Consider the following 23,440-nt stretch of genomic DNA (forward strand, 5'->3'; position numbering starts at 1 on the left):
CCCGAGCCGCTCGCGCCGCCGCCGCCGCCGGCCCGCGCGCCCCGAGGTCCGGCCCGATAGTCGGGGAGGGGGCGCAGGGTGCAGTGCGCAGGCGCCTCGGCTGCACTTCCCCAAAGCGCGGGGCCGGGACTTCCTCGCGCGGGGAGGCGCCCGGCCCGCCCTGCCAGGCGCGCCCCGCCCCGCGCTCGGCTGGCCTTGCTCCCCACCCGCCCCCTCCCCACGTCCCGTTAGATTCGGCGGGGCACCCAGGTGCCCACCGTCGCTTAGGGTGGCCCGTGGAGACGAGGTGCTAATGATGGGGCCTCTGGACGCAGGGCGGCCTGAAACGGCACTGCAGTAGATGGGGGTGTGGTCGTGTCCTCCACTCTGTTCAGGGGGGCCGGTCCGGCTTTGCCATTCTTGTGGGTGCCCCTGAGACTCTGGTCCAGTGCCTGGGCACAAGAGCCCTTAAGACCCTGCGGTCCTATATGCTCCTTGCCAGGCTGGAAAGGACTGTATAGTGGTTCCTCCAGGCCCAGGCCTAGCCTCCCTGCGACTATGTGCTGTCGCCTGTAAAGTGGGGTTAAGAGCTCACTGGCACAGGGTTCTAGGGGGCTTCCCAAGAAAGGGGGCGTCCTGTGCCCGGGTGCTGGTGGATACTGGCGGTATGGGTTCCTACATCTGGAGTCACCAAATGTTCCTGTCTGTGGGGCCTGAGTCTTTTCCAACCCCTCCAGTTGCCCTGAGATGTCCTCAAGCTTAAAGCCACACCCTCCCTTTTGCAACGAATGCCCTGTCCCTTCTCTTTGGCTGCCTCTCCTGATATTTTTTGCTCTGTTACAGCGGTCAGTTAAATTTCTTATCCTGGCATGCTTTGGGCCAGTGCCAGAGCAGCCCTGACGCTGCTCTGGAAATGGGCTGCAGAGTGTCTGCGTCCCCCTGGCCTTGGACCATGTGCATCTCCTGTCCCCAGTGCAGGGACTCAGCTTGGTCAGTTCCTGATGCCTGGGTCCCGCTCACAAAATGCCTTCCAATTGCACAAGCCGATACGCACACGCTTTTCAGAACTCTTCTTCAAGACGTAAAGGGAAGTGGAGATTTTGTATGTGCTCTTCATTCGGCGATCATCTGGGTGCTCCCTGTGCGCCAGGCGGTGGCACCTAACAGTAAGTCAGATAGGCCAGCCCTGGAGCAGACAAGAAACAGCCTGGCAGACTGGGTGAGAGGTGAGGAGGGCTAAGGAGAGCCATACAGCCAAGGAGGGGGGTGTCCTTCAGCAAAGGACGGTGTTGGCAGGACAGCAGTGCGGGGGCCTGGGAGAGTGGGGGCCGCGCTGGAGGAGAGGGTGGCACAAGGTCAGGGAGGCGAGAGGGGCCCTGGGGGCTGGGGTGCCTCTCGACGCTGTGTGCCCAGAGGCCTCGGCTGGCATGGCCACAGAGCTATCTGGCTGACGGGCTGGCCAGGGGAGGCCAGAGGCCAGAAGCTTCTTATTTAACCTAGGTAACAGTCCTGAGAGGTAGGTCCTACAAGGACAGGTCAGCACCTGGTCAGTGTCACACAGCCACACGGATCCCACTGTGCTTGGTGTGGAGCCTCCACCCACCTCCTGAGAGATGTGTGGGGCAGCTGACCAAGTGTGGGGTCACACGCTTCTCCCTGCACTCACGCCACCCTACACCGTCTCTGCCCTCCCAGCCCTCCGTACACTGTACCTCCTCTGGCCACTTGGCTGTGCACTCTGTTCCCCTTGCCCTGGCCTTTCTGGGTCTCCTGCACCTCCTCCGGTGAGCCCGTCTCAACAGAGAGTGCCCCATATTCCATGGGAGGGATCCAGATGGGCTGGGAAGGAACTGGTTCAAAGCCATGCAGCAGATAATGGTGGACATGGGACTTGAACCCAGCACTCGCTGTCCAGAGCATGAGCAGGATCCCAGCTCCAGGACCAACCTGATCCCTTACAGTCCCCAGGACATTGAGTCCTGGCCCACATGCTGCACTCTCCCATAGCAGAAGCCTCTTCTGGGCCCGGCAGAAATGTCCTCAGCCACCTTCCCTGGATTCCTCTGCAGAGCTAGGGCCCCTTCCCTGGTGCAGCGATCCCCCCGGGACCCTCCGCCCCCCCGCCGCCACCCCGTGCCAGCTCGATGCAGAGCTACCTGTGAGGCCACCCTCTTGCTGGTCTTCTCAGGGCTTTGTGTGTCTGTCTTGTGCCTCTGTCCTCTTGTGTTTGCCTGATGCAGAGTGAGCATACCCTTATGGGACACTCACTGTGTTCACTCACAGCCCGGGTGAGACCCTCCAGATCTCTATTTTAAAGATAAAGAAATGGAGACTCAGACAAGTGACGAAATGAAATACGTGTTTACCAAGCAGAGGAAATCATCCTAGGTGATCAGCACATCCCCAAGGGACAGGATGCTTGGGTCCATATCACAAGGGGGCTTGGCCAGGGGAGTCAGGGCTGGCTATCAGCCTCCTCGTTCGTGTCCGGGTGTAAGTGGCCACCACTCCTGGACAGAGATCTCTGTCCTCAGCCCAAGCCACCTTCTCTTCCCCTGTTTCTCCTTCCCCCTCTCTGCCTGAAAGATCAGCCCCCACCCACAGCTGCCACACACAGCCCTCCCCTCCCTCCCAGAGCTGCCACAGAAGCCCGCTTCCACACACAGTTCTGGGCTTGGATCAAGGCCAGGGCAGCAACAGCCCAGAATGGGTGAAGGGTCAGGTGCAGGGGGAGAAGGGCTTGCTGAGGGCTCAGAGGGCCCACATCCCCATGAGGCTAGGTCCCCGTCCTGAGCCGGGTCAGGGAGGGGCACTCACCACCACTGAGCAGGAGTCTTTGCTGGACCCTGCTCTGACCTCTGTGGGTAAAGCATGACACCCCCCACCCCCCCACCCCAGGATCAGTTCTTTGCTGTGGGCCCACTCAACGGGAGGCCCACTCAGACATGACCTGTCTGAGTTCTTTCAGCCCCCACCTCTGGAGCCGGCTAGGGACCAGGAGGGAAGAAAAGGGAAGGGTGGCCAAGTTCCAGGCTCTACAAAGAGCTTGTGTCTGGGAGAAGAGTAAGCTCTCTAAGGGGAGACATATCCAGAAACTTGGGAGACTCTTCAGAGTCCAGAGGGTTTGCAGGAAGTGGGTTTGTCAGAATGGGACACGGGGGTGGGGGGTGGGGGTTCCTTCCCGTATGCGCGGGCGCGTGTGTGCGCGCGCGTGTGCGCGCCGCGTAAGGGGGATCGAACAGAACTGAAGAGGGCATTCCGGATGGTAAGGTGGTTTTCTGTGGGGTAGTGCGGGCCTCCCTGAGGGGGTCTCCCCTTCCCCAGTCTCCGTCCTCTGGAGGACCTCCCGGGCACAGCTGGTTCCAAAGACCCCCTTTGGCTTGTGCAGTCACTCTCCCTGCTCAGAAGGCCACCCTCCTCTCTGATCCCTGATGGGATGACCCCCCAACCCGGGGTCCCACTTGGGCCCCACTTTCTCCCTGAGGTTGCTCTTCTTCTGGAGGTGTGACCGTTGCCCATCAGATTCTTACTCCTGTGCCCTCAGACTGGGGGCTCTCACAGACTTGCAGGGCACCAGGTTGCCGGATGGGGACAGCCCCAGGGCTTGAGGGATCATCAGCGTCCTCTGCTGATCTGACGCCTGCCCACTTGCACACTTCTACTTTGTTGGAGGGGCCCCACTCTGTGTCTCCCGATGTCTGTGATATCGGACGCAGAGAAGGCGGCATCCATACCCGCCCCCCCCCCCTCCGGGGAACCTGGAGAGAGGGGTCTTAATGACCAGGCGGCGCTTGAACCGTGAGAACTTTATGTGGAAGGGTGGGGCCGCGTCAACGTGGGAAGACGTTGCCGTCAACTTTCTCCTCCAGGATGGTCTCCACGCGCCTCCTCTGTGGGCGAGAGCGGCTGGGGCCAGGTGTGCGGGGACGCGGGCCGGGACGCACCCCCCCCCCCCCGCGCTCCACCCCCTCCCGGGCTTGTGGGCACCTCTTGACGATCCAGGGGGTCCGGGATCCGCGTGGGCTTCAGCTGCGGCGGTAGGAACAGCTCCAGCCGGATGGCGGCGCGCGCGGACTTCTGCTGCCAGGTGAGGAGCGCGATCTCCTCCGCCTGCGGGTCGTGGGGCGGGGGTTCGGGTCTCCAAGCCTCCGCGATGTTTTGCCCTAGCTCCGCCCGCCGCCTCCTGCAGGGCGCCCCCCACCCCCACCCCTTTCCTCGGGGCACCCGGGCTGGTGTCCCCTCCCCGCCCCGCAACCCTCTCGCCTGCGCGCCCCTTCCTTCCGGCCCCGAGCCTCACCCGCATGCGGATGTAGCGCAGCCGCAAGGCGCGGATTCGCCCCCGGGCCTCGGCTGCCTTGAGGACGCCGAGGAGCCGGTCCTGGCGCACGCCGGGCGGCTCCGGTGACTGCGTCCACGCACGCGGGTCGGGCATACGGCTCCCCAGCTCCACTGACTCGCGCGGGAAGATAGAGGCGGCCGCGCCCACGTCCTCAAGCTGGTCACCGAAGAGCAGGTGGCGGTGACGCTGCGCGGGGCTCATGGCCGCCAGCCCCTCCAGCGTCAGGGCCCACCCTGGCTTGGGGGGTTGCGCCGCGGGCGCCCCCCGGGCGCGTTCCTCAAGGGACCCCTTTCCGGTTCGCTCCCGCGGGCCCCGGAGCCCGGCCTCCTTCTCTGCTGGCGACTGCATGCTCGGCCCGCTCTGCCGAGGGAAGAGTGAGTCCCACTGGCACCGGCCCGGCCCTCCCCCCCCCCCCCCTCGTGCGCTCCCAGCTCTGGCCCTTCTAGATTCCCCGCAGCTGGCCTTAGGTCCTGCATCTGCAGACTCAGCACCTTTGCGCGGGCCTAGCGCCCGTCTTCCTTACCCCTGCTGTCAACCAGACATTTCTGATCCGCCGAGTTTCAGGAAATTCCCTTCCTGCCCACCGGCTGGTTCTCTGTCCACTGAGAAAATGCGGAGACCTGGGGCCCTACTCAGGGTAGAGAACATGTTAAGCTTGGCAGGCCCTTCCCCACAATTCTGGGACCCTCAGTGTGCCCCAGTCCCCCATGTCTGTGGTTGACGGTCAGTCAGCAAACCCCCAGTCTCCCCCCGCCCCCGCACTGCAACCCCGGGAGCAGGGGGGCAGGGGGGGTGGTGGGGGGGTGGGGGGGGCGGGTTGCTCTACTCGGCCTTAGTGTTAGGGGCTGGAGATGAGAGTCGGTGGGCTTCCGTTTTGCCCTGGGCAGAGGACTCATGTCCTTCTGGGAGGTGTGTGTCTGTGGGAGGCCGAAAGCAACTTGGACAGTTGCTGCCCTGGACGTGTTTGGGGGGAACCCTGTCTTCCTAGCCTGTCCCCTGCTGGGTCTAGATGACAGCAGAGCCCACGGAGGTGACAGGGCGGGGAGGGCCCACGAGAGAGGAGACGGGAACTCCCAGGGCGCCTGGTTCAGCCCTGCAGGACTCCTTCCTTCCGAGCCCACAGCACCTCAGGCCCCGGATCCTGGGCCAGCTTCTGGCCCGCTGTGGGCCGCAGGCAGAGCCACACAACGTGGCATTTGCCAGAGGCCATCACCCTCCCCCAACTCATTCTTGCTACATTGGTCGAGGGGCCGGCTCTTGTCCCCCATCCGTACACCCCATACTTTCCGCCTTCCGGGGTCTGAGCCTCCAACTGAGCCCTGACTCTCCTGGGCTTGTTGACGCGGTTGCCTGGCAACCGGGAGTCCCGCCCTCCCCCTGCACGGCGGGGGCGGGCCTGCCCCTGGGGAGGGAGGGGCACCGGCAGAGTCAGGATCCAGGTGCTTGGAGGGCGCCCACATCCGACGGGCGAAATCCCTGCAGCAGACCCGAGCAGGTGACCGCCAGTTTTTCCAGCCCGGGTGCCCTTTCTTTCCTTTCTGGGAGCCCCAAACGTACTCTTCTGGGAGCTGTGGTCCCAGCTTCCAGGCTGGAGAAGTCTTTGGGGACTGGCTTTGGGGGCAGAGGGCGTAGCAATGAGACCTTCCTGTCTGATAGGCGTTCTCCGCTGCTGGACCCAAAAGGGCTCTCACTGCCACTGTCGTTCACAGGGAAGGGAAACTGGGGCAGAGCTCAGGAGGACACCTACCCTCTTCCAGGGCAAGTTTGGAGTCTCAGGGGTCCCGCAAGACCGGAGCCAGGTTTTCCCGAACTCTAAATTTCTGGGTCCTGGGTCCTATATTTCTGTAATGTATTTGTTAGTGTCATCATATTTCATAACTAACTCACTTCTCAGTTTATTAATTCTATAACTCATGCATGCACTCATCAGTTTATTCTAGAATTCATTAATTCAGGGGCCCCTGGGTGGCTCAGTGGGTTAAGCATCTGACTTCACTCACAGTTGGTGAGTTTGAGCCCTGCATGGGGCTCTCTGCTGTCAGCACAGAGCCCACTTCGGATCCTCAGTCCCTGCTCGCTCGCTCTCTCTCAAAAAATAAATAAAAACATTAAAAAAAAAAAACAAAAAAAACCCAACCCTTTAGAACTCATTAATTCATGTGCTGGTGCTACATTAGGCCAAAATTGTTGCATTAAGTCCACAATTCGTTATGGTGCATGCACAACTCTCCCCTTCATTCACGGTCGTGTGCCGAGGATGATGATGCCTTTTTGGGGGTTCAGGACCTGCAGCCCCGAGGTGGGAACTGTCCTGGGGATGGGGTCTCAGCTGAGACCTGGCCTTTGTGCAGGAGGGTGTTGACGGTTCACCTTGTTTTTGGGAGCTTCCTCTGGCTTCCTGGTGAAAGGGTAAACTATGACTTTGTGCCCCCGGAACATCAGAGCCTGCACCAGCCCCAAGCTCCATGGAATGACTGTCCATCCTTGTGGCCCCCAAGGCTTTGCACAAGCTGTTCCTGGGGTGCTGCCCCTTCCCGCCCAGCACGTGCCTTTGGGATGTGGTCTGGGCCTTGAGAGTCGGCACCAGCCTTGGGGCTTGTTGAAGACACAGGCCTCTGGGATCCAGAAGCAGCAACGGCTTAGGGAGTCTGACGTAGCAGGCCACTTCCTCCAGGCAGTCCTCCCGGATATCCACAGCCAGGCAGGGGCTGCCTCAGGTTCAACTCTGTGCTCCCACCCTGGTGAGTGCTGTGAGACGGGGATCTTGGCCCTCCTCTCAGCTTCCCAGGTCTGGGCCAGGAGCATTCGCAGAAGGGGAGTTACTTGCTGGCTTCTGGCAGTGGAGGGGGGTTTATAGGGCCAGTGGGAGCTGCTCTCCTGCAAGAAGGGACTTGTAACTTTCCCTCTGTTTTTGTAGGACTGAAAACCCTTGACACCCCCTCCTCCCTAATCCTTGGAGGGCTTGGTGCCTGGGCTCCTCCTCTGCACGCCCTGCAGTTTCCTGGGGAGGGGGGTGGGGCGGGGATCCCCAAATGTCTAGGGCCCAGTAGCTGTGCGAGGCCACCAGGTAGGTGTCTCCCACCTATTTCTGTGCCCAGGACTCGTCTGTTTTTCAAGGGCTGATGGGAATGCTGGGATCTGAAAGCATTTTGACTGCTGCCAAAGCCTGAGAATAAAACTCCCAAAAAAATTAAGATGCTTGTGAAGTGACTACAAAATTTAACATTATATTGAAAATGTACAGGTCAATTCTTTTGTTGCCATATATAAATATTATAAAGTCAAAATCACACAAAGTAATTCATTATGATGAAACTCACAACCGATAAAATCCTTCCATTTTGGTTTTTTCTTAGGGGCACCTGGGTGGCTCAGTAGGTTAAGCATCTGACTCTTGATCTTGGCTCAGGTCATGATCTCACAGTTTGAGGGTTCAAGTCCCGCACTATCAGCGTGGAGCCTGCTTGGGATCCTCTCTCTCTCTCTCTCTCTCTCTCTCTCTCTCTGTCCCTCCCCTGCTTGTGCTCGTGTGCACATGCACGTTCTTTCTCTTTTAAAAAAATGGATGAATAAACTAAAAAAAAAAAATATCCTTGGAGGCGTCTGGGTGGCTCACTGGGTGGCTCAGTCTAAGCATCAGACTCTTGATTTCGGGTCAGGTCATGATCTCTGGGTTTGTGGGATTGAGCCCCGCGACGGGCTCCCCACTGAGCGTGGAACCTGTTTGAGATTCTCCTTCTCTCTCTGCTCCTTCCCTGCTTGGGTGTGCACTTTCTCAAAATAAATAGATAAATAAACTTGAAAGAAAGAGTCCTTTCACTTTTAATTTAAATTTTTTTAGGATTTATTTATTTTTGAGAGAGTATAAATGGGGAAGGGGCAGAAGATCTGAGGCAGGCTCTGTGCTGACAGCAGCGAGCCCTGCATGGGGCCTGAACTCACAAACCTTGAGACCTGATCTGAGCCAAAGTCTGATGCTCAACCAACTGAGCCACCCAGGAACCTGGGTCTTTAACTTAAAAAAAAAAAAAAAATGTTTTTTTTTTAACGTTTGTTCAGTTTTGAGAACAGACAGAGACAGTGCATGAGCAGGGAAGGGGCAGAGAGAGAGACACAGAATCCGAAGCAGGCTCCAGGCTCTGAGCTGTCAGCACAGAGCTCGACGCGGGGCTCGAACTCACCAACCGTGACATTGTGACCTGAGCCAAAGTCGGAGGCTCAACTGCTCCACCGACTGAGCCCCCCAGGTGCCCCGAGGGCCTTTCACTTTTTAACAGCACAAATGACCTGGGGACTGAGTTCCCCGAGGGGAGGGCAGCTGTTCCCTGTTAGGCTCTGGTGACTCTGCTTGGATTCCTGTGCCGCGCCCAGGGGTAGCAAAGCACCCAGAGGTGGACGGAAGCAGACGGCGAGCCTGCCCGAGGCCACGAGTAGCGGCGTTTCCGGGCTGTGACTCACTGGGCAAGAGTGAGGTGCATTCGCCCCACTTTGTGGGTGGAAATCTCTCTGGGACCAAGTCCTGCCACAAATTCCCATGACTCCTGAGTGCAGCCCAGGCAGCTACGACCATAATTTGTGGACATGGCGTTCTGTGCCGTCATTCACGTAAGCCGCATGCCTTGGGCTGTCCCTGGTGCCCCTGTGTGTTTCGTTTTGCCTGCATATGACGTGAGTTTGAGTTGTCCTGCTTTGATACCAATGCTGTCTCACATAACGTGTCCCCTGCTGTCCCATGTGTGACACATGTGTTCTGTGTCTTACCCTGGCTGTGCAGGGGCTATTTCCTCGGTGCTGCCAGCTCCCTTTGTGGGAGCCCTTTAGAGTCCAAGGCTGGGCCGCTGTCACACCCAGGGAGTACAGTCAGCATTCCAGCCTGACCCCCCACGGGCCAGGTGACCAAGCCTGACCTTCGGCTGAGACTATCCGTGTGAAGGGCCAGGTATCTGCTTCCAGCCGTCCTTAGCACTGGGTGCATTGGGTGCACTCTCACGGGATACCTTTCCAGACCAGCCTCATGGCCCTTTCTTCCCCTAGTCTGTGCCGGAGCTGGGAGGCAGCTGGAGGCCATTATGAAACGAGCTCTGTGGGCCGGTGAGCAGGCAGCGGGGGCAGGAGGGGCTGGGATTGGCTGCTCAGACCTCGGTCAGCCCGGCTGGGGGAGGCTGCAGGAGGCCAAGCCTGGCCTCCTTGGGTTCCTGCCCCTGCTGGGCTCCCGAGGTCAGCAGGATCATACTTCAAGCTTCACCTGGAGAGTGTGGTGCTCGTGTGTGTGGCCCCTGGGTGTCTGAAGGCCTTGATCTGTGTGTCCGCCTGTTCTGTCCCGTCTACTCATGTGCCTTGAGTGCACGTTGGCGTGGGTTCACGTGTGTGTGGTCCGTGTGTTTGTGCCTGCGGGTGTCTGTGCATTTCTGAGCATGAGCTTGTGTTTGTGTGTGTTCACTCGTGTGCCTGTTTGGGCATCTTTGTGTGTGTGCGTGCAGGCACGTGAGCCTGTGTCCTGAGTGTCCCTGTGGGTGTGCCCCATGTCTCCACACGTGTCCCTGAGTCAGCCGCAGTGAAGATGCAGAGATAAGCCCTGGGGGACAGCTTAGGATGCTGAGTCCTGGGGCATCTGCCTGCCCTGTCCTCTCTGATTTGCCAGGTATCCTAGCGACGCTGCTGCCAGTCGCCTAGCAACCAGGTCCCCATCCTTGGAGACGGATGCTCCAAGCAGGGTCTGGGCTATGTGAGTAGAGCCTGTGCAGGAAGAATGACCCCATGATTGCAAGGCTGGTAGCTGATCTGAGAGATCTCCCACACGGCATGTGACCCCAGGGCTGGGAAGGAGGCAGCCCCACCGGAGCCCTTTGGCTGCGTCCGTGTGGGGGCCCAGGCTGTGACGGAATGATGCTCAGATGTTGCCCTGGGACCCTGCTATGGCGAGACGCCCTTGGGGTGTCTCAAAGCTGCGGGTGGATCTGGGTTTGAACCCTGTCTCTGCTACTTTGACAGGTGACTTCACACCTCTGAGGCTTAATGCTCCTGTCTGCACGAAGGTGATGCTGATGACAATGAGCCGGTATGATGGGGACGGATGAGCTCGCGTTCGTGATGGACGTGCGGGGCACACAGCAGGGACACAGGGTGCACAGTAGAGTCTAGGCGTCTTGTCTACAAGGCTCTGATCCGCTTGGGGCTGGCTGGGCGGGGGCACTGTGTATCCACCTACCTACCTATTGGCCTGCTGTGCCTCAGTTCCCCTGGAGCCCAGCTGAGGGTGCTGTTCTGGGCACAGAGTGCAGACGGAGGCTGGTCTGAGCCTGTCCAAGGCAGTGTCTCTGTGTGTGAGACAAGCCCCCATGTCTGTGTCCCAGTCTGTGTGTGCACCTACCTGTGTCTCCATCCCGTGTGTCCACTCTGTCTCTGTCCCGTGTCTCTGTGTCTGTCCCCCGTGCCCGTCCCCGAGTCCCCGTGCGTCCTTGTGTGTATGTCTGTGCCCCGGCTCAGTTCCTGTGTCCGTGTGTCGGAGCCCGTCTGTCATTCATCTCTAAGTGTGTGCCCTGGTCCTTTGGTCTCTCCCCATCCAGTGTGGGGCCTGGTGACCCCTGCCTTCCCTGCGGCCCCCTCCTCCACCCCGCGTGGCCCCTCCCCCTCAGGAGCAGCAGTCTCCTCCCCATCCCCCAGCTCCGCGCTAGGCTGCTGCGTCTGGTCTGGCAGCTACAGGGAGGGAGCAGCCGCCTGCCGCAGCCCTGTCCAGATCCGGCGCTGAGGGCCGTGGGATCCCAGCCCTGCTCTGCCAGCGCTGACGGTTAGCATCCCCACAGTCTTGGCTCCCACGGAGGTCGCTAAGGTAAGGCCTAAGCTGCTGGGGGCCGGGTGTGGACAGACTGCAGCTCTCAGGCAGGACTGGGGAGGGGTGGGAGGGAGCCGAGTGCTCGATCAGCCTCGGTCCTGTGCTGCAGGTGTTTCTGGGTATGTCTCTGACCCTCTTGTGCCTGTGCGTGCACGAGGTCAGCTTTGGACACCTCTGTGTGTGATGTGTGCACACGGGTGGCCGTGTGTCCATGAGTCCCTGTGGGTGGACACACGTCCCGGAGTGTAACTACATCCACACGCCCCATGTGGGAGTCTACAAGTCTGACGAGACTTACATGCCTCTCTGCGTGTTCCCATCTGTGCATATGTGTCTGCTTGTCTCCATTGTTTCTGTGTGTGGATGTATGCTTCTGCGTCTGTGGCTGCCTGTGTGTATGTGTGGGGGGGTCCACGTGCCTGCTGGGCCACACGCACTGTGCTCAGAGGCCTCAGCTGGGTGGGTGTTGGGTGCTGTGGTCATGTGTCCCTGTCCTCTCCTAGGTACCAGGTGGCTTTGCACGCAGGGAGGTGGCATGGAGTCCCTCTTCCCTGCCCCATTTTGGGAGGTCCTCTACGGCAGCCACCTGCAGGGCAACCTGTCCCTCCTGAGCCCCAACCACAGCCTGCTGCCCCCCAACCTGCTGCTCAATGCCAGCCACGGCGCCTTCCTGCCCCTTGGGCTCAAGGTCACCATCGTAGGGCTTTACCTGGCCGTCTGCATTGGGGGACTGCTGGGAAATTGCCTCGTCATGTATGTCATCCTAAGGTAGGCTGGGGACCTGCCAAGGTTCCCTACTGGTGAGTCCCACATTGCTGCAGAGGGGAAACTGAGGCAGGGGGCTGTTTTGGGTGGGCCTGGCAGGTGGGGGTTCCCACTTTTCCCATTCCATTTCCGGTCATCCTGTCAGGCAGCGTCAGGGTCAGGGTCAGTCCCAAGGTCCTGGATGCTCCGAGTCCTCAGGGTTGGGGCACCTGACTAGGGGGAGAGGGAGAGGAAAGGATCAGCCCTGCTCACCCCCGTCCTGATGGGGGCAGAGGGTGCATCCGTGCCCCAGACGGACTGTCACTCTGACTCCTGGCAGATAACACTCCCTGACCTGAGCCGCGGGCCAGCTTCCTGGCTGAGCCGCGGCGCGAGGCTCTCCGGGACCTCGCCGTGCCCCCAAGAGGCAGCTCTCGCCAGCCGGTTCCGGGGCCTGTGCCGAAGCCCTTGCCTTCAGCTCCAGCATCGTGTTCGCTGCTGCCGTCTGGGCTGACTCCGGCATGTTTGTGCTCAGAATGGGAAAGCCCCTGTGGCCAAGAGGGGTGGCCGGGAGTGGGGTCGGGGCCCATCGTAGGGGAACAGTGTGGGGATGGTGTGGGGGGACAGCGTGAGGACGTGCGCACGTGTGTGTGTTCATGTGTGTTCACGTGCCCAAGCGTGTACAGGCATGCGCGCACACAAAAGGTGAATGCGCACGTGCAGGAGTGCACACAAGTGTGAGCCACACACATACACGTGTGCCTGTGTACATGTATGTGTGGGAGTGGGTGCACACGAGGCAGTGTGCTCTATGTGTGCGTGCACGCGTGTGTGGTTTAAAGCGGGGTAGGCATGCACAGCGTATACACACGAGTGTGTGTGTGCACATACGAAAGCATGAGTGTGTGTACATGCACGGTTAGGGTTGTCCGTGCATGTGAACAGGTCCATGTATGTGAGCGTGTGCACGTGTCAACACGGGCGTGTGCACATATGCGAGTGTGCGCACGTATGTGTGCGAGGTGCATGGTGCACGTGCTCACACAGGGGCCAGGAGGAGCAGCTGGCTGTGCCCAGTGCTGGACCCCGCGAACTGGACTCACACACGTGCCCCTCTATGGCTGGAGGGTGGGTTGTGGGTGACAAGTGCAGCAACCTGGGGTGGTCTTTTTTTTCTTAAGTCTTATTTACTTTGAGAGAGAGAGAGAGAGACAGACAGACAGACAGACAGACACAGACAGAGAGGAAGAGAGAATCCCAAGCAGGCCCTGGGCTATCAGCGCAGAGCCCAACCCAGGGCTCGAACTCATGAACTGTGAGATCACGACCTGAGCCGAAGTTGGAGGCTTAACCGACTGGGCCACCCGGGCGCCCCGGGGTGGTCTTATTCACTCTTGCTGTCGTCACTTCTCTGTGTGTCTCCTCCACACTGTGGCATCAGGACTCTCAGAGCCACATCCTGATTAGAGCAGGCAGGGAAGGTTGTCTTGCCCACAGCAGTCCCCAGAGACACTGGTGTGTGGGGCCTGGTCCGAGTATTAGCACAGTGTATTCTGAGCCTGTGGACTGGGGTGGACTGCCTCTGGAGTCCTGGACCCCAGCTCCAAGTCCTGCTCTTTAAAAAAAAAAATTTTTTTTAACGTGTATTCATCTTTGAGAGACAGAGAGAGACAGAGCGTGATGGGGGGAGGGGCAGAGAGAGAGGGAGACACAGAATCGGAAGCAGGCTCCGGGCTGTCGGCACAGAGCCCGACGCGGGGCTCGAACTCACGAACCTCGAGATTATGACCTGAGCCGAAATCTGACACTCAACCAGCTGAGCCACCCAGGCGCCCCAAATCCTGCTTTTTTTTAAAGATACTTTATTTTTAGAGAAGTTTTAGATTCACAGCAAGATTGAGAGGAAGGTACAGTGATTGCCCATATGCCTCTGCCCCCCAACATGCATGGTCTCCCCTGTTACCAACATCTCCACCAGAATAGTACATTTTATAACGAGTTACAACTCAGTTTTACAATTGAACTTACGTTAACACATCATAATCACCCAAAGCCCATAGTTTACATTATGGTTCACTCTTAGTGTTGTACATCCTGTGGGTTTTGACATGTATCTACCATCATAATATTACACAGAACAGTTTCACTGCCCTAAAAATCTTCTGTGCTCTGCCTGTTCATCCCTCCACACCCCACAACCCCTGGAAACCACTGATATTTTTATTGTCTCCATAGTTTTGCCTTTTCTAGAGTGTTATGTAGTTGGGGTCATACGGCGTGTAGCCTTCTCATGCTGGCTTCTTTCACTGAGGAATATGCACTTAAGTTCTTCCAGATCTTGGGGCGCCTGGGTGGCGCAGTCGGTTAAGCCTCCGACTTCAGCCAGGTCACGATCTCGCGGTCCGTGAGTTCGAGCCCCGCGTCAGGCTCTGGGCTGATGGCTCAGAGCCTGGAGCCTGTTTCCGATTCTGTGTCTCCCTCTCTCTCTGCCCCTCGCCCATTCATGCTCTGTCTCTCTCTGTCCCAAAAATAAATAAAAAACGTTGAAAAAAAATTAAAAAAAAAAAAAAAAGTTCTTCCAGATCTTTTCATGTCTTTTTATCACTGAACCATATTCCATTTTCTGGATGGACCACAGTTTACGAATCCATCACCTGCTGAAGGGCATCTTGGTCACTTCCAAGTTTTGGCAATTGTGAATAAAACTGCTATAAACATCTGTGCGCAGGTTTTCACGCAGATACAAGTTTTCAACAACTTTGGGTAAATATCAAGGCGTGTGACTGCTGGATCGTATGGTAAGAGTACATTTAGTTTTGTAAGAGACCAACGAACTGTCTCCCAAAGTGGCCGCACCGTTTGGCGTGCCTGCCGGCAACGCATGAGAGCTCCCGCCGCCCCACACCCTCACCGGCGTGTGGTGTCAGTGTTCTGGAAATTGCTCGTTCGAAGAGGTGTGTAGCAGAATCTCATTGCTGTTTTCACTGGTGACGTGTCTGGTAAAGTCTTTGTTTTCTTATTGTCGAGTTTTAAGCCTTCTCGTGTATTCTGGACAGCAGCCTGCATCAAATGCATCTCTGGCAAGTCTTTCCTCCTGTCTGTGGCTCATCTTCTAGTTCTCTTGATCCTCTCTGCTTTTTTGCCAGCTCTTTTCAAGGCCACTTAGATCCTCTGAGCCTAAGGGTCCTCTTGCATGGAGTGGGGATCAAAATAGCATTTTTGAAATTAAAAAATATTTTAATGTTTATTTGTTTTTGAGGGAGAGAGAATGTCAGATCATGAGCAGGGGAGGGGCGGAGAGAGAGGGAGACACAGAATCCGAAGCGGGCTCCAGGCTTGAGCTGCCAGCGCAGAGCCCGACGCGGGGCTCAAACCCACACACCGCGAGTTCATGGCCTGAGCCGAAGTCGGACGCTCAACCGACTGAGCCACCCAGGCGCCCCTAGTCATTTTTTTCTTTTTTTTGAGAGACAGAGACAGAGCGTGAGTGAGAGAAGGGCAGAGAGAGAGGGAGACACAGAATCCGAAGCGGGCTCCAGGCTCTGAGCTGTCAGCACAGAGCCTGACGCGGAGCTCGAACTCACGGACCGTGAGATCACGACCTGAGCCGAAGTCGGACGCTTAACTGACTGAGTCACCCAGGCGCCCCGCATCTTTGAAACTTAAATGCGATAAAATCCATGTGAGAGCTTGGCTCAGGTGTCTGCCACTGTGGTCATTATTGCTGTTATTTGGTCATAATTAAGGTCTGTTTGTGCTTCTTTCTAATCCTTCTCTGAGAGGCAGCACTGACCCCCAGATTCCCTTATGGCAGCTTAGTTTACAGGGAACATTGGCGTTCCTGGTGACGGCAACATCTTTGGCGTTGTGCGACCACCACCACCGCAATCACCACCACCTTAATTACCACCACTGCCACAACAATCACCATCATCACCACCGTCACCAGCATTCTCTCCACCACCATCCCCACCACAATCACCACCTCCATTGCCACCATCATCACTATTGATTCATTCAACAAGCATTTATTTGCTATTTATTATTTTTTGATAGTTTTTAAAGTTGATTGATCTATTCTGAAAGAGACACAGACAGTGCAAGTAGGGGAGGGGCAGAGAGAGAGGAGAGAGTCTCAAGCAGTCTCTGCACGGCCAGCGCAGGCTTGATGCGGGGCTTGAACCCACGAAGCCATGAGATCGTGACCTGAGCCCAAACCATGAGTTGGATGCTTAACCAACTGAGCCACCCAGGCACCCCTATTTATTATTTTTTAAAATATATATTTACTTTTGAGGGACAGGGAGAGAGAACGAGTGGGGGAGGGGCAGAGAGAGGGGGACAGAGGGTCCCAAACAGGCTCTGCGCTGACAGCCTGATGTGGGGCTCAGACTCATGAACCACGAGATCGTGACCTGCGCCAGTCGGGCACTTAAGTGACTGAGCCACCTAGGTGCCCCACTTGACAGGTGTTTATTCCGTAACTATAAGGTCCCCGGACCTGTCCCTTGGATACAGCCAGGTCTTGTTAGCACACCTCCCATTTCTGGTGCCGTTTCCTGTCTCTATGGCCGGACCACAACATGGACCGGAAGGCCTCTGATGTGCTTTTACAGACCCTGGAGCCCTCAGGAACCTCTGGTGTGTCTAGGGCCAACATCGTAGTCCGTGGACTGTCTTCAGGAAGACTTGGAAGGCAGGGAGGGGGACTGGTCCTTTTTCTGAAGATTCCTGTCCCCTTGCTCCCACGTGGAGTCACAGGGGTGCTCTGCTGCCTGACATCCCAGCCTTCCCAAAGCAGACCGGTTTGGGGGTTCGGAAGCCTTCTGTGTGTGCCAGACGCACACTTTTGTGCCCCAAGTCCCTCGTGCCGGGCCCGGGGGCCCGCCTTCCCACACGGGTCTCGGGGCGGGTGCTCCTGGTGGTGGCAACAAGAAAGGCCCCCGGGCCTCCGCCGCCGGGTCCAGCCAGAGGGACTGGGCCAGGTCTTCCTTCCCCCTGTGCTCTCCGCAGGCACACCAAGATGAAGACAGCCACCAACATTTACATCTTCAACCTGGCTCTGGCGGACACTTTGGTGCTGCTGACGCTGCCCTTCCAGGGCACAGATGTCCTCCTGGGCTTCTGGCCATTTGGAAATGCCCTGTGCAAGACAGTCATTGCCATCGACTATTACAACATGTTTACCAGCACCTTCACGCTGACCGCCATGAGCGTGGACCGCTACGTAGCCATCTGCCACCCCATCCGCGCTCTCGATGTCCGGACGTCCAGCAAGGCCCAGGCCGTCAACGTGGCCATCTGGGCTCTGGCGTCTGTCGTGGGTGTTCCTGTCGCCATCATGGGCTCGGCGCAGGTCGAGGACGAAGGTCGGTGGGTGGCCCCCCTCCCCCGTGCTGTCGTCCTCTGGCCCCAGAGGGCCCCGTGCCGGCTCGCTCACCCTGGCCCTGTGTTTCTCCCTGCAGAGATTGAGTGTCTCGTGGAGATCCCCGCCCCACAGGACTACTGGGGCCCCGTGTTTGCCATCGGCATCTTCCTCTTCTCCTTCATCATCCCCGTGCTCATCATCTCCATCTGCTACAGCCTCATGATCCGGCGGCTGCGTGGCGTCCGCCTGCTGTCCGGCTCCCGGGAGAAGGACCGGAACTTGAGGCGCATCACGCGGCTGGTGCTGGTGGTGGTGGCGGTGTTCGTGGGCTGCTGGACGCCCGTCCAGGTCTTCGTGCTGGTCCAAGGGCTGGGCGTTCAGCCGGGCAGTGAGACCGCAGTGGCCATTCTGCGTTTCTGCACGGCCCTTGGCTACGTCAACAGCTGCCTCAACCCCATCCTCTACGCTTTCTTGGACGAGAATTTCAAGGCCTGCTTCCGAAAGTTCTGCTGTGCTCCTGCCCTACGCCGGGAGATGCAGGTGTCCGACCGTGTGCGCAGCATTGCCAAGGATGTGGCCCTCGCCTGCAAGACCCCCGAGACAGTACCACGGCCCGCATGACTAGGCGTGGACCTGCCCATGGTGCCCGTCAGCCCACAGAGCCCGTCCACACCCAACACGGAGCTCACCCAGGTCACTGCTCTCTAGGCAGACGGCAACCTGAGCCCTGAGCGTCGCCGGACTCACAGACTTCACCGTGGCTTCCGAGGGCCCGGTGACATCATGGGACAGGTCAGACTACAGCCGCCCTCCGGGTTCAGGGCGGAGAGGGGACGCGAGGACCCGCCGGTGAGCGTGCGCGACCAGAGCGCACGCCAACTCTCCTACGCGCCTCGGGACCCTTCCGGCCTCTGCCCCGCCGCGCCCTGTGCGCTCTTGGCGCGCACACGCCTCGAGGCGTAACAGCAGCGTGCCCACCCCGTGCGCCTGTGCGGCGCGCCGTCTGCCGTCTGCGGGGAGCCCTGCCGCGTCTCCTTGGGCTTGGAGCCGACCGGCGGGCTGGCAAGGCGTCCGCGGGCAGCGGGGCTTGGAGCCTGCGCCTCAGCTGCTCCCCTTCCCGTCCCCCACCCGCCTCTCAGAGGCTTTTCCCTCCAGAAGCGCCAAGAACTGTCAGCCTCGGCGCGTGCGGAGGCGGCTCAGAAGGCCTGTGGGCTGCTTGATCGCCTCAGGCCGCCGTTTCTTTTTCAAAATGTCTTCTTTAAAAATTGTGTTTCTCTTTTTAGAGAGAGAGAGAGGACGCAACGGGGGGAGAGGGGCAGAGGGGGAGAAAGAGAATCCCCAGCAGGCTCAGTGCACAGCCCGACGTGGGGCTCAATCCCACGACCCCCGGACCATGACCCGAGCTGAAATCAAGAGTCGGAAGCTCAACCGACTGAACCACCCAGGTGCCCCCACTCTGTCATTACTGAAACAGCCCCGTGTTCCTGGTCTTGGCTGCTTGGTTCTGGGGAGGGCTCTGCCATGCTCCGTCTGGGGGTCCCTGTGTCCTCCCCGGCTCTCTTGAAATCAGAGGTCAGCAGCCATGCAGCTGGCGGGACCCTGCACCGTGTTTGGATCCTGGTGGCCTTGGAAGAGGAGTGGCAGTGGGGATGGGGTCTTCTTTGCCCCCCCCCCCCAAGTGACTGATTCCCGCTTCATTTACAAGCCTCCCAGTGTCTGTGGGGCAGGTCTGAGCTTCCTGCTGCCGGGACTTACCCTACCTGGGGCCACATCGGGATGGCTTCGCATGCAGAGCTGGCGTAAGGGGTGGGGCTCGACAGGGCCTGCTTGAGCCAAGTGTGAGGACTGTCCGGCTGTGGAAACACTGGAGGGGAGGGTGTCTCCCTGCTGTTGTCACCAGAGAAGCACCCTCCCTGGTCTGCAGATGTAACTGTGGTTTGGTGACTTTGCAAACACTCTTCCTGCAGAGAAGCTGTTGAATACTCCCAGCGCTGGACAGACTATTCTGCCTCCACCTGTGAGCTGAGCTGCAGACCTCAGCCAGGTGACCTTAAGCACCTGCAAAGAACACGAAGCAACGACTTTGGGCCGACTCCTCCTGCTTCAGGGAGCCCCGGCCCTGTGGGGTTGCTCCTGGAGAGGATGGGGCTGTGCTGGCTGCAGTGGCGGCGGGGAGGCCTCTGGAGACGGGGGCTGCCTCAGCTGGGGCACTGTCCTGCCAAGGCTGCAGGAGTTGTGAATTTTGTGCTGGAGTAACATGTGTCTCCGTGTATTTATGCATGCGACAAGCATGACTTCCCCTACATGTAACCAACCTTGATCATGCCTCTAGGCCCATGGAGGGCCATAATAAACCCTTGCCTCCTGAGCAGGTGTTTTGGGCCCCTGTGGGGTGGGGCTGTTGGGGCCGTGAGTCCTTCCACTCCCTCTGTGCTCCTCACCTGGCCAGGCTCTGGCTTTGAGAAGGGATGTGACCAGTTAGTTCACGATGCCCTGGAGGTCTGTTGCCTTTCCCCCAGCACAAACCGTTTCTCCCTGAACGACTACTGTGCGTCCATCCTGCCCCGGCTGCTAGAGGTTCCCTGCGGGTCCAGTGTGGGGGGGGTGCTCTTCCCACCTGGGTCACAGGTTCAGCAGACCCCCTGCCTGCCCCAGCCCTTCCCCCTCCCTTGAGCAGGTCTAAGGGGGGTCTTGATGGAAGATGAAAGGAACAGCCTCCCCTGGTGGCCCTGAGATGTGGATTCGCCCCCCTGGCCCCTGTGGGGACCCTGTTCTGCCCAGGTTGACTCTACTGGCCGAGGACCCTCTCAGAAAGAGGCCCTCAGAGGGGGTAGCGAGGGCGAGCTCAGGCCGAGGTGTTTGGGCACAGGCAGATGCGCCAATGTGTGGTTTGGCACAAGTTTTAATGACGGGCACTTTGCTGTTAAAACCAAAAGTAAGCGTCAAGGAAACGTTTGGGAGTGACCGGCTACAGGGCGGAGGTGCGTGAAGAATGCTCAGGACAGTTGTGGTTCTGCTGATGGAGGAGCTCAAGGTGGGTCCGTGCAGGGCCGACCCCGCAGTGAGCACCCGCGCAGAGATGGGCCGTGAGGGGTCACACGAGCCGCGCCGCGCAGGCGTGAGGGGCCTGTGAGGTAGCCCGCAGGACCGTGGGCGTAGGGTCCCAGCCCAAGCTCTCCAGGACTGTGTCCGCCCCAGCCCAACGGCGTCCGCTGCCCACCTCCACCCGCACCACGTCCCCACCTCCGTCCCCTCCTGCGTCGGCCGCGGCCCTGCCCCCCTCCCCCACGTGCCCCCCTCGCCTCCGCCCCTACCAGCCCCCGGGTTGGTTAAGTCTCCTGGTTCCTCCGAGCCTCAGTTTCCTCACCTCTGCCAAAGGGACGGCTGAACCTTCCTTGCGGGTTCGTGGGGGAAGGCCCAGGTTGTGGACCAGGACGGGGCTGTGGGCAGGGGTCAGCGGCCGGGTTGCACCTGCTAGGGAGGCGGAGGGCTCGCCTGCCCTCTGGACTTTGCGCTGGGGAGCCGGCCCGCCCTAGCTGGGAGATTTGGAGAGCCGAGGGGAGCCCCGGGTCCTCCCCTGGACGACAAGCTCAGAGGTTGGGGACACTCCTTTCTCTCCCCCCACTCCACCTCAGGAAGTCACAGTGGAGGGTGTGGAGACAACCAGCGCCAGCGGGGGGAGGCGGGCGGTTGGCATTTTCCTGGGGACCCAGCAACTCGCTTGGGTGGAACCTTGGTGAGGATTCACCTGTCCCCTCATCTGGCTGGCCCATGGCCACCCCCTCCCCCGCCCTTGTCCTTGGGGTCTCCGGGGGGGGGGGGGGGGGTCCTGGCGTGAGGACCCTCCCTCCCATCCGACATGGGGATGGGGCGGGGAACTGCGGGCTGCCCGGCTGATTCTGATTGGCCTTGGTCCCTGCCACGCTGCCGCCCATCCTCCCAGTGTTGCTGGGACCCGGGGGGGGGGGGGGGGGGCGAAGGGGGCAGGGTCAAGTGTTGAGGAGTCTCTGAGCAGCGCCACGCCCCTCCCGCCCCTCTGTTCCCACCGCTAGTCAGGAACGCACCCTCCAGCCTTTGTGACTGCTGTGCCCTGTTCACTCACTCATTTGCACCTCACACCCGCTCTCACCTCCACGGTCTTAGAAGACGTGTCAAGAGCCTCAGCTCCTCTCCTCAAGAAGCTTGCACGCAGCGCCAGTGCGGAGGCACTAATTGGGGCTGCTGCTGGCGGAGGTGTCCGCCCTGCAGTGACCAAACAGGTCCCAGAATCTTCCAGTGAGAGATGTGGGTGTTAGTAGTGGCTTAAAAAATGTCCACAGCCCCCGAGTGTGGGCTGGGCTTAGTGGCTGACTTCTAATGATTAGAATGTGGCAAATGGCTTCCAAGATAGTCTTTTAAAATTTATTTTTATTTTTATTTATTTATTTTTTTAATTTTTAAAATGTTCTTATTTATTTTTGAGAGAGTGAGCGAGCGAGTGAGCAAGAGAGTAGGGGAAAGGGGCAGAGGGAGAGAGAATCTTAGCCAGGCTCTGCGCTCAGCAGGGAGCCTAATGTGGGGCTCGGTCCCATGATTCTGGGATCATGACCGGAGCCGAAACCAAGAATCAGACACTCAACCGACTGAGCCACCCAGGTGCCCCCCAAGACAGTCTTAGATGGTGTTGAGGCCTCTTCCTGGCTCCCACTCTCCACTGGTTCACCCTGGGGGACCAGCAGCCACACGGGGGCAATGTCCAAGCAGCCCTGGGGAGAGTCCATGTGGGGAGGACCTGAGGCCTCGTGCGCCGGGCCATGCGAGGGGCTCCTTGGAAGCAGCGTCCCCAGTGTGAGTCCAGACTTCAGGTGACCAGAGCCTCACCCAACAGCCTGACTACAACCTCATGAGAGACTCTGAGCCAGAACTACTCTCAAATTCTTGAGCGACAGGAGCTATGAAATAATACAATGATGTCTTAAGCTGTTAGGATCAGGGGAAATTCGTCACACGGCAGTAGATTCTGGTGTCGTCGGGGACGAGGCAGCACAGAGGTGGCTGTAAGCTGTTTCAGGCTGACAGAGAGGAGGGGAAAAGGATGTGGGTCTGAGCTTTAAGGACCACGTGACTGGAGAAGCTGGAGTATGTGAAGGGCGGCAGTCACGCCCCCTGGGGGGGCACCTCATGGATGGTGAATGGTGGGTGTTGTATGCCAGCTGGACAGACAGCTCAGAGCTCTGTGCCATGAGGACTGAAGCCGGCCTGGGGCACCATGAGCTGAGGAGGGTCCTGGGAGATGCCAGATGATGCACAGAATGGCACAGCTAGAGCGCCAAGCATGGAACCAGCTGGGAGCCGTGGGGCTAAGGGCGGGGGAGCCTGGCTGAGGCTTCAGGTCTCTGAATAGCCAGCAGCTAAGTGTCCCCACCCTGACCCCAGAGGTTCAGCACAGGGCTCCTGCTGGCTGAATCTAGGCCCCAGGCCACAACCCAGGGAGGAGGGGTCCGGATGTCAGCCCATCCAAGTACCGGATGCCCCCTCTAGACCGTGGAGGTCCAAAGGTCCTGGAAGAAGGGTCCTGGTGGCCACAGACTATGACATGGAGGGCACGAAAGGGGCATGGGCCACACAGCATGCAGGGTCAAGAGAGGACACCAAGTGGGCATAGGACTCCTGGTGAAATGCCGCCCAAGTTTCAGGCTATGAGAATGCATTCCGTGGCCTCATTTGATAATTGAGTCTGTGGCCTTTGCAGTAACACCTGGCTTTCCTGCCCCAGGTGCTTGCACTTTTGCCCTCTCAGCACTGTCTTGGGAGGGGCCGGCCCAAGGGTGCCGAGTGTGGAGTGCAGTGGTGGCCCCGGGATGCGATCACAGCGTGGGTTTCTTTCCCTCCAGATTATGATTGTCGGGGAAGATGGGGAAGGAGCCTCCGGGGACGTCTTCTGTCTGCCTCTCTGCAGGTGAGTAGACTCAGGATGCGTGTTGCGCCCGGGGTCAGACAGGCAGGGTGGGGCCAGACCCTGACTCCCTGCAGCTGCCTGCCCAGGGGCTGTCCAGGTGGCAGAGACCTGGGAAAGATGTCGCGGTCGTCTCTGCAGGTCCGGTGGGCGGCCTTCACGGGTCTTCCTCTCTCTGGGCGGAGAAGGTGGCGATGGGACGTGAGCAGGTGAGGCTTTCCTCCAAAGGGAACAGCGCTTTTC

The 23,440-nt window shown here is 59.0% G+C and overlaps 2 protein-coding genes across 11 annotated transcripts in view; one reads left to right on the plus strand and one right to left on the minus strand.

The window, feature by feature from the left end:
• OPRL1 (opioid related nociceptin receptor 1) overlaps positions 1–18,577 on the plus strand; it is a 19,501-nt gene extending 924 nt beyond the window's left edge. The window contains exons 1-6 of one of the 8 annotated variants that reach the window (XM_040459963.1): positions 8,605–8,923; positions 9,960–10,043; positions 10,310–10,376; positions 11,654–11,950; positions 16,908–17,263; positions 17,360–18,577. In XM_040459963.1, the coding sequence (XP_040315897.1) occupies positions 10,019–10,043; positions 10,310–10,376; positions 11,654–11,950; positions 16,908–17,263; positions 17,360–17,883 (1,269 nt within the window). In that variant the 5' untranslated portion in view covers positions 8,605–8,923; positions 9,960–10,018 and the 3' untranslated portion in view covers positions 17,884–18,577. Of the gene's footprint in view, positions 1–1,045; positions 1,146–8,604; positions 8,924–9,959; positions 10,044–10,071; positions 10,377–10,518; positions 11,148–11,653; positions 11,951–16,907; positions 17,264–17,359 lie in introns of those variants that run through there. The other 7 variants (XM_040459964.1, XM_040459967.1, XM_040459968.1 and 4 more) reach the window with 7 other exon arrangements.
• On the minus strand, positions 1,067–5,816 carry LKAAEAR1 (LKAAEAR motif containing 1). Of its 3 annotated transcripts, XR_005785905.1 has the most exons (6): positions 5,593–5,815; positions 4,842–4,946; positions 4,277–4,678; positions 3,967–4,089; positions 2,136–2,285; positions 1,067–1,139 (listed from the first exon to the last, which is right to left on the minus strand). XR_005785905.1 is itself a non-coding variant. In XM_040459972.1 (5 exons), exons 1-5 carry the CDS (start codon positions 5,776–5,778, stop codon positions 3,810–3,812), a joined length of 876 nt encoding a protein of 291 aa, XP_040315906.1. In that variant the 5' UTR covers positions 5,779–5,815; the 3' UTR covers positions 3,768–3,809. The 3 variants fall into 3 exon arrangements, 2 of the variants coding, with proteins under 2 accessions (XP_040315906.1, XP_040315905.1); XM_040459972.1 differs by lacking the exons at positions 1,067–1,139; positions 2,136–2,285 and adding an exon at positions 3,768–3,869; XM_040459971.1 differs by lacking the exons at positions 1,067–1,139; positions 2,136–2,285 and having other exon boundaries at positions 3,768–4,089; positions 5,602–5,816.
• Positions 18,578–23,440: the final 4,863 nt, after the last annotated feature.

Source organism: Herpailurus yagouaroundi, unplaced genomic scaffold, assembly GCF_014898765.1.
Source record: "Herpailurus yagouaroundi ecotype Mexico unplaced genomic scaffold, PumYag 246, whole genome shotgun sequence".
NCBI lineage: Eukaryota > Metazoa > Chordata > Mammalia > Carnivora > Felidae > Herpailurus > Herpailurus yagouaroundi.

Coding starts and splice junctions, on each gene's coding strand:
- LKAAEAR1 (XM_040459971.1), bottom strand. CDS start 5,778: ATGTGGGCGCCCTCCAAGCACCTGGATCCTGACTCTGCCGGTGCCCCT. Junction 4,947..5,601: donor CAGACCCCGGAAGGCGGAAA/GTATGGGGTGTA, acceptor TACCCTGAGTAG/GGCCCCAGGTCTCCGCATTT. Junction 4,679..4,841: donor ATGTCTGGTTGACAGCAGGG/GTAAGGAAGACG, acceptor TTCCCTCGGCAG/AGCGGGCCGAGCATGCAGTC.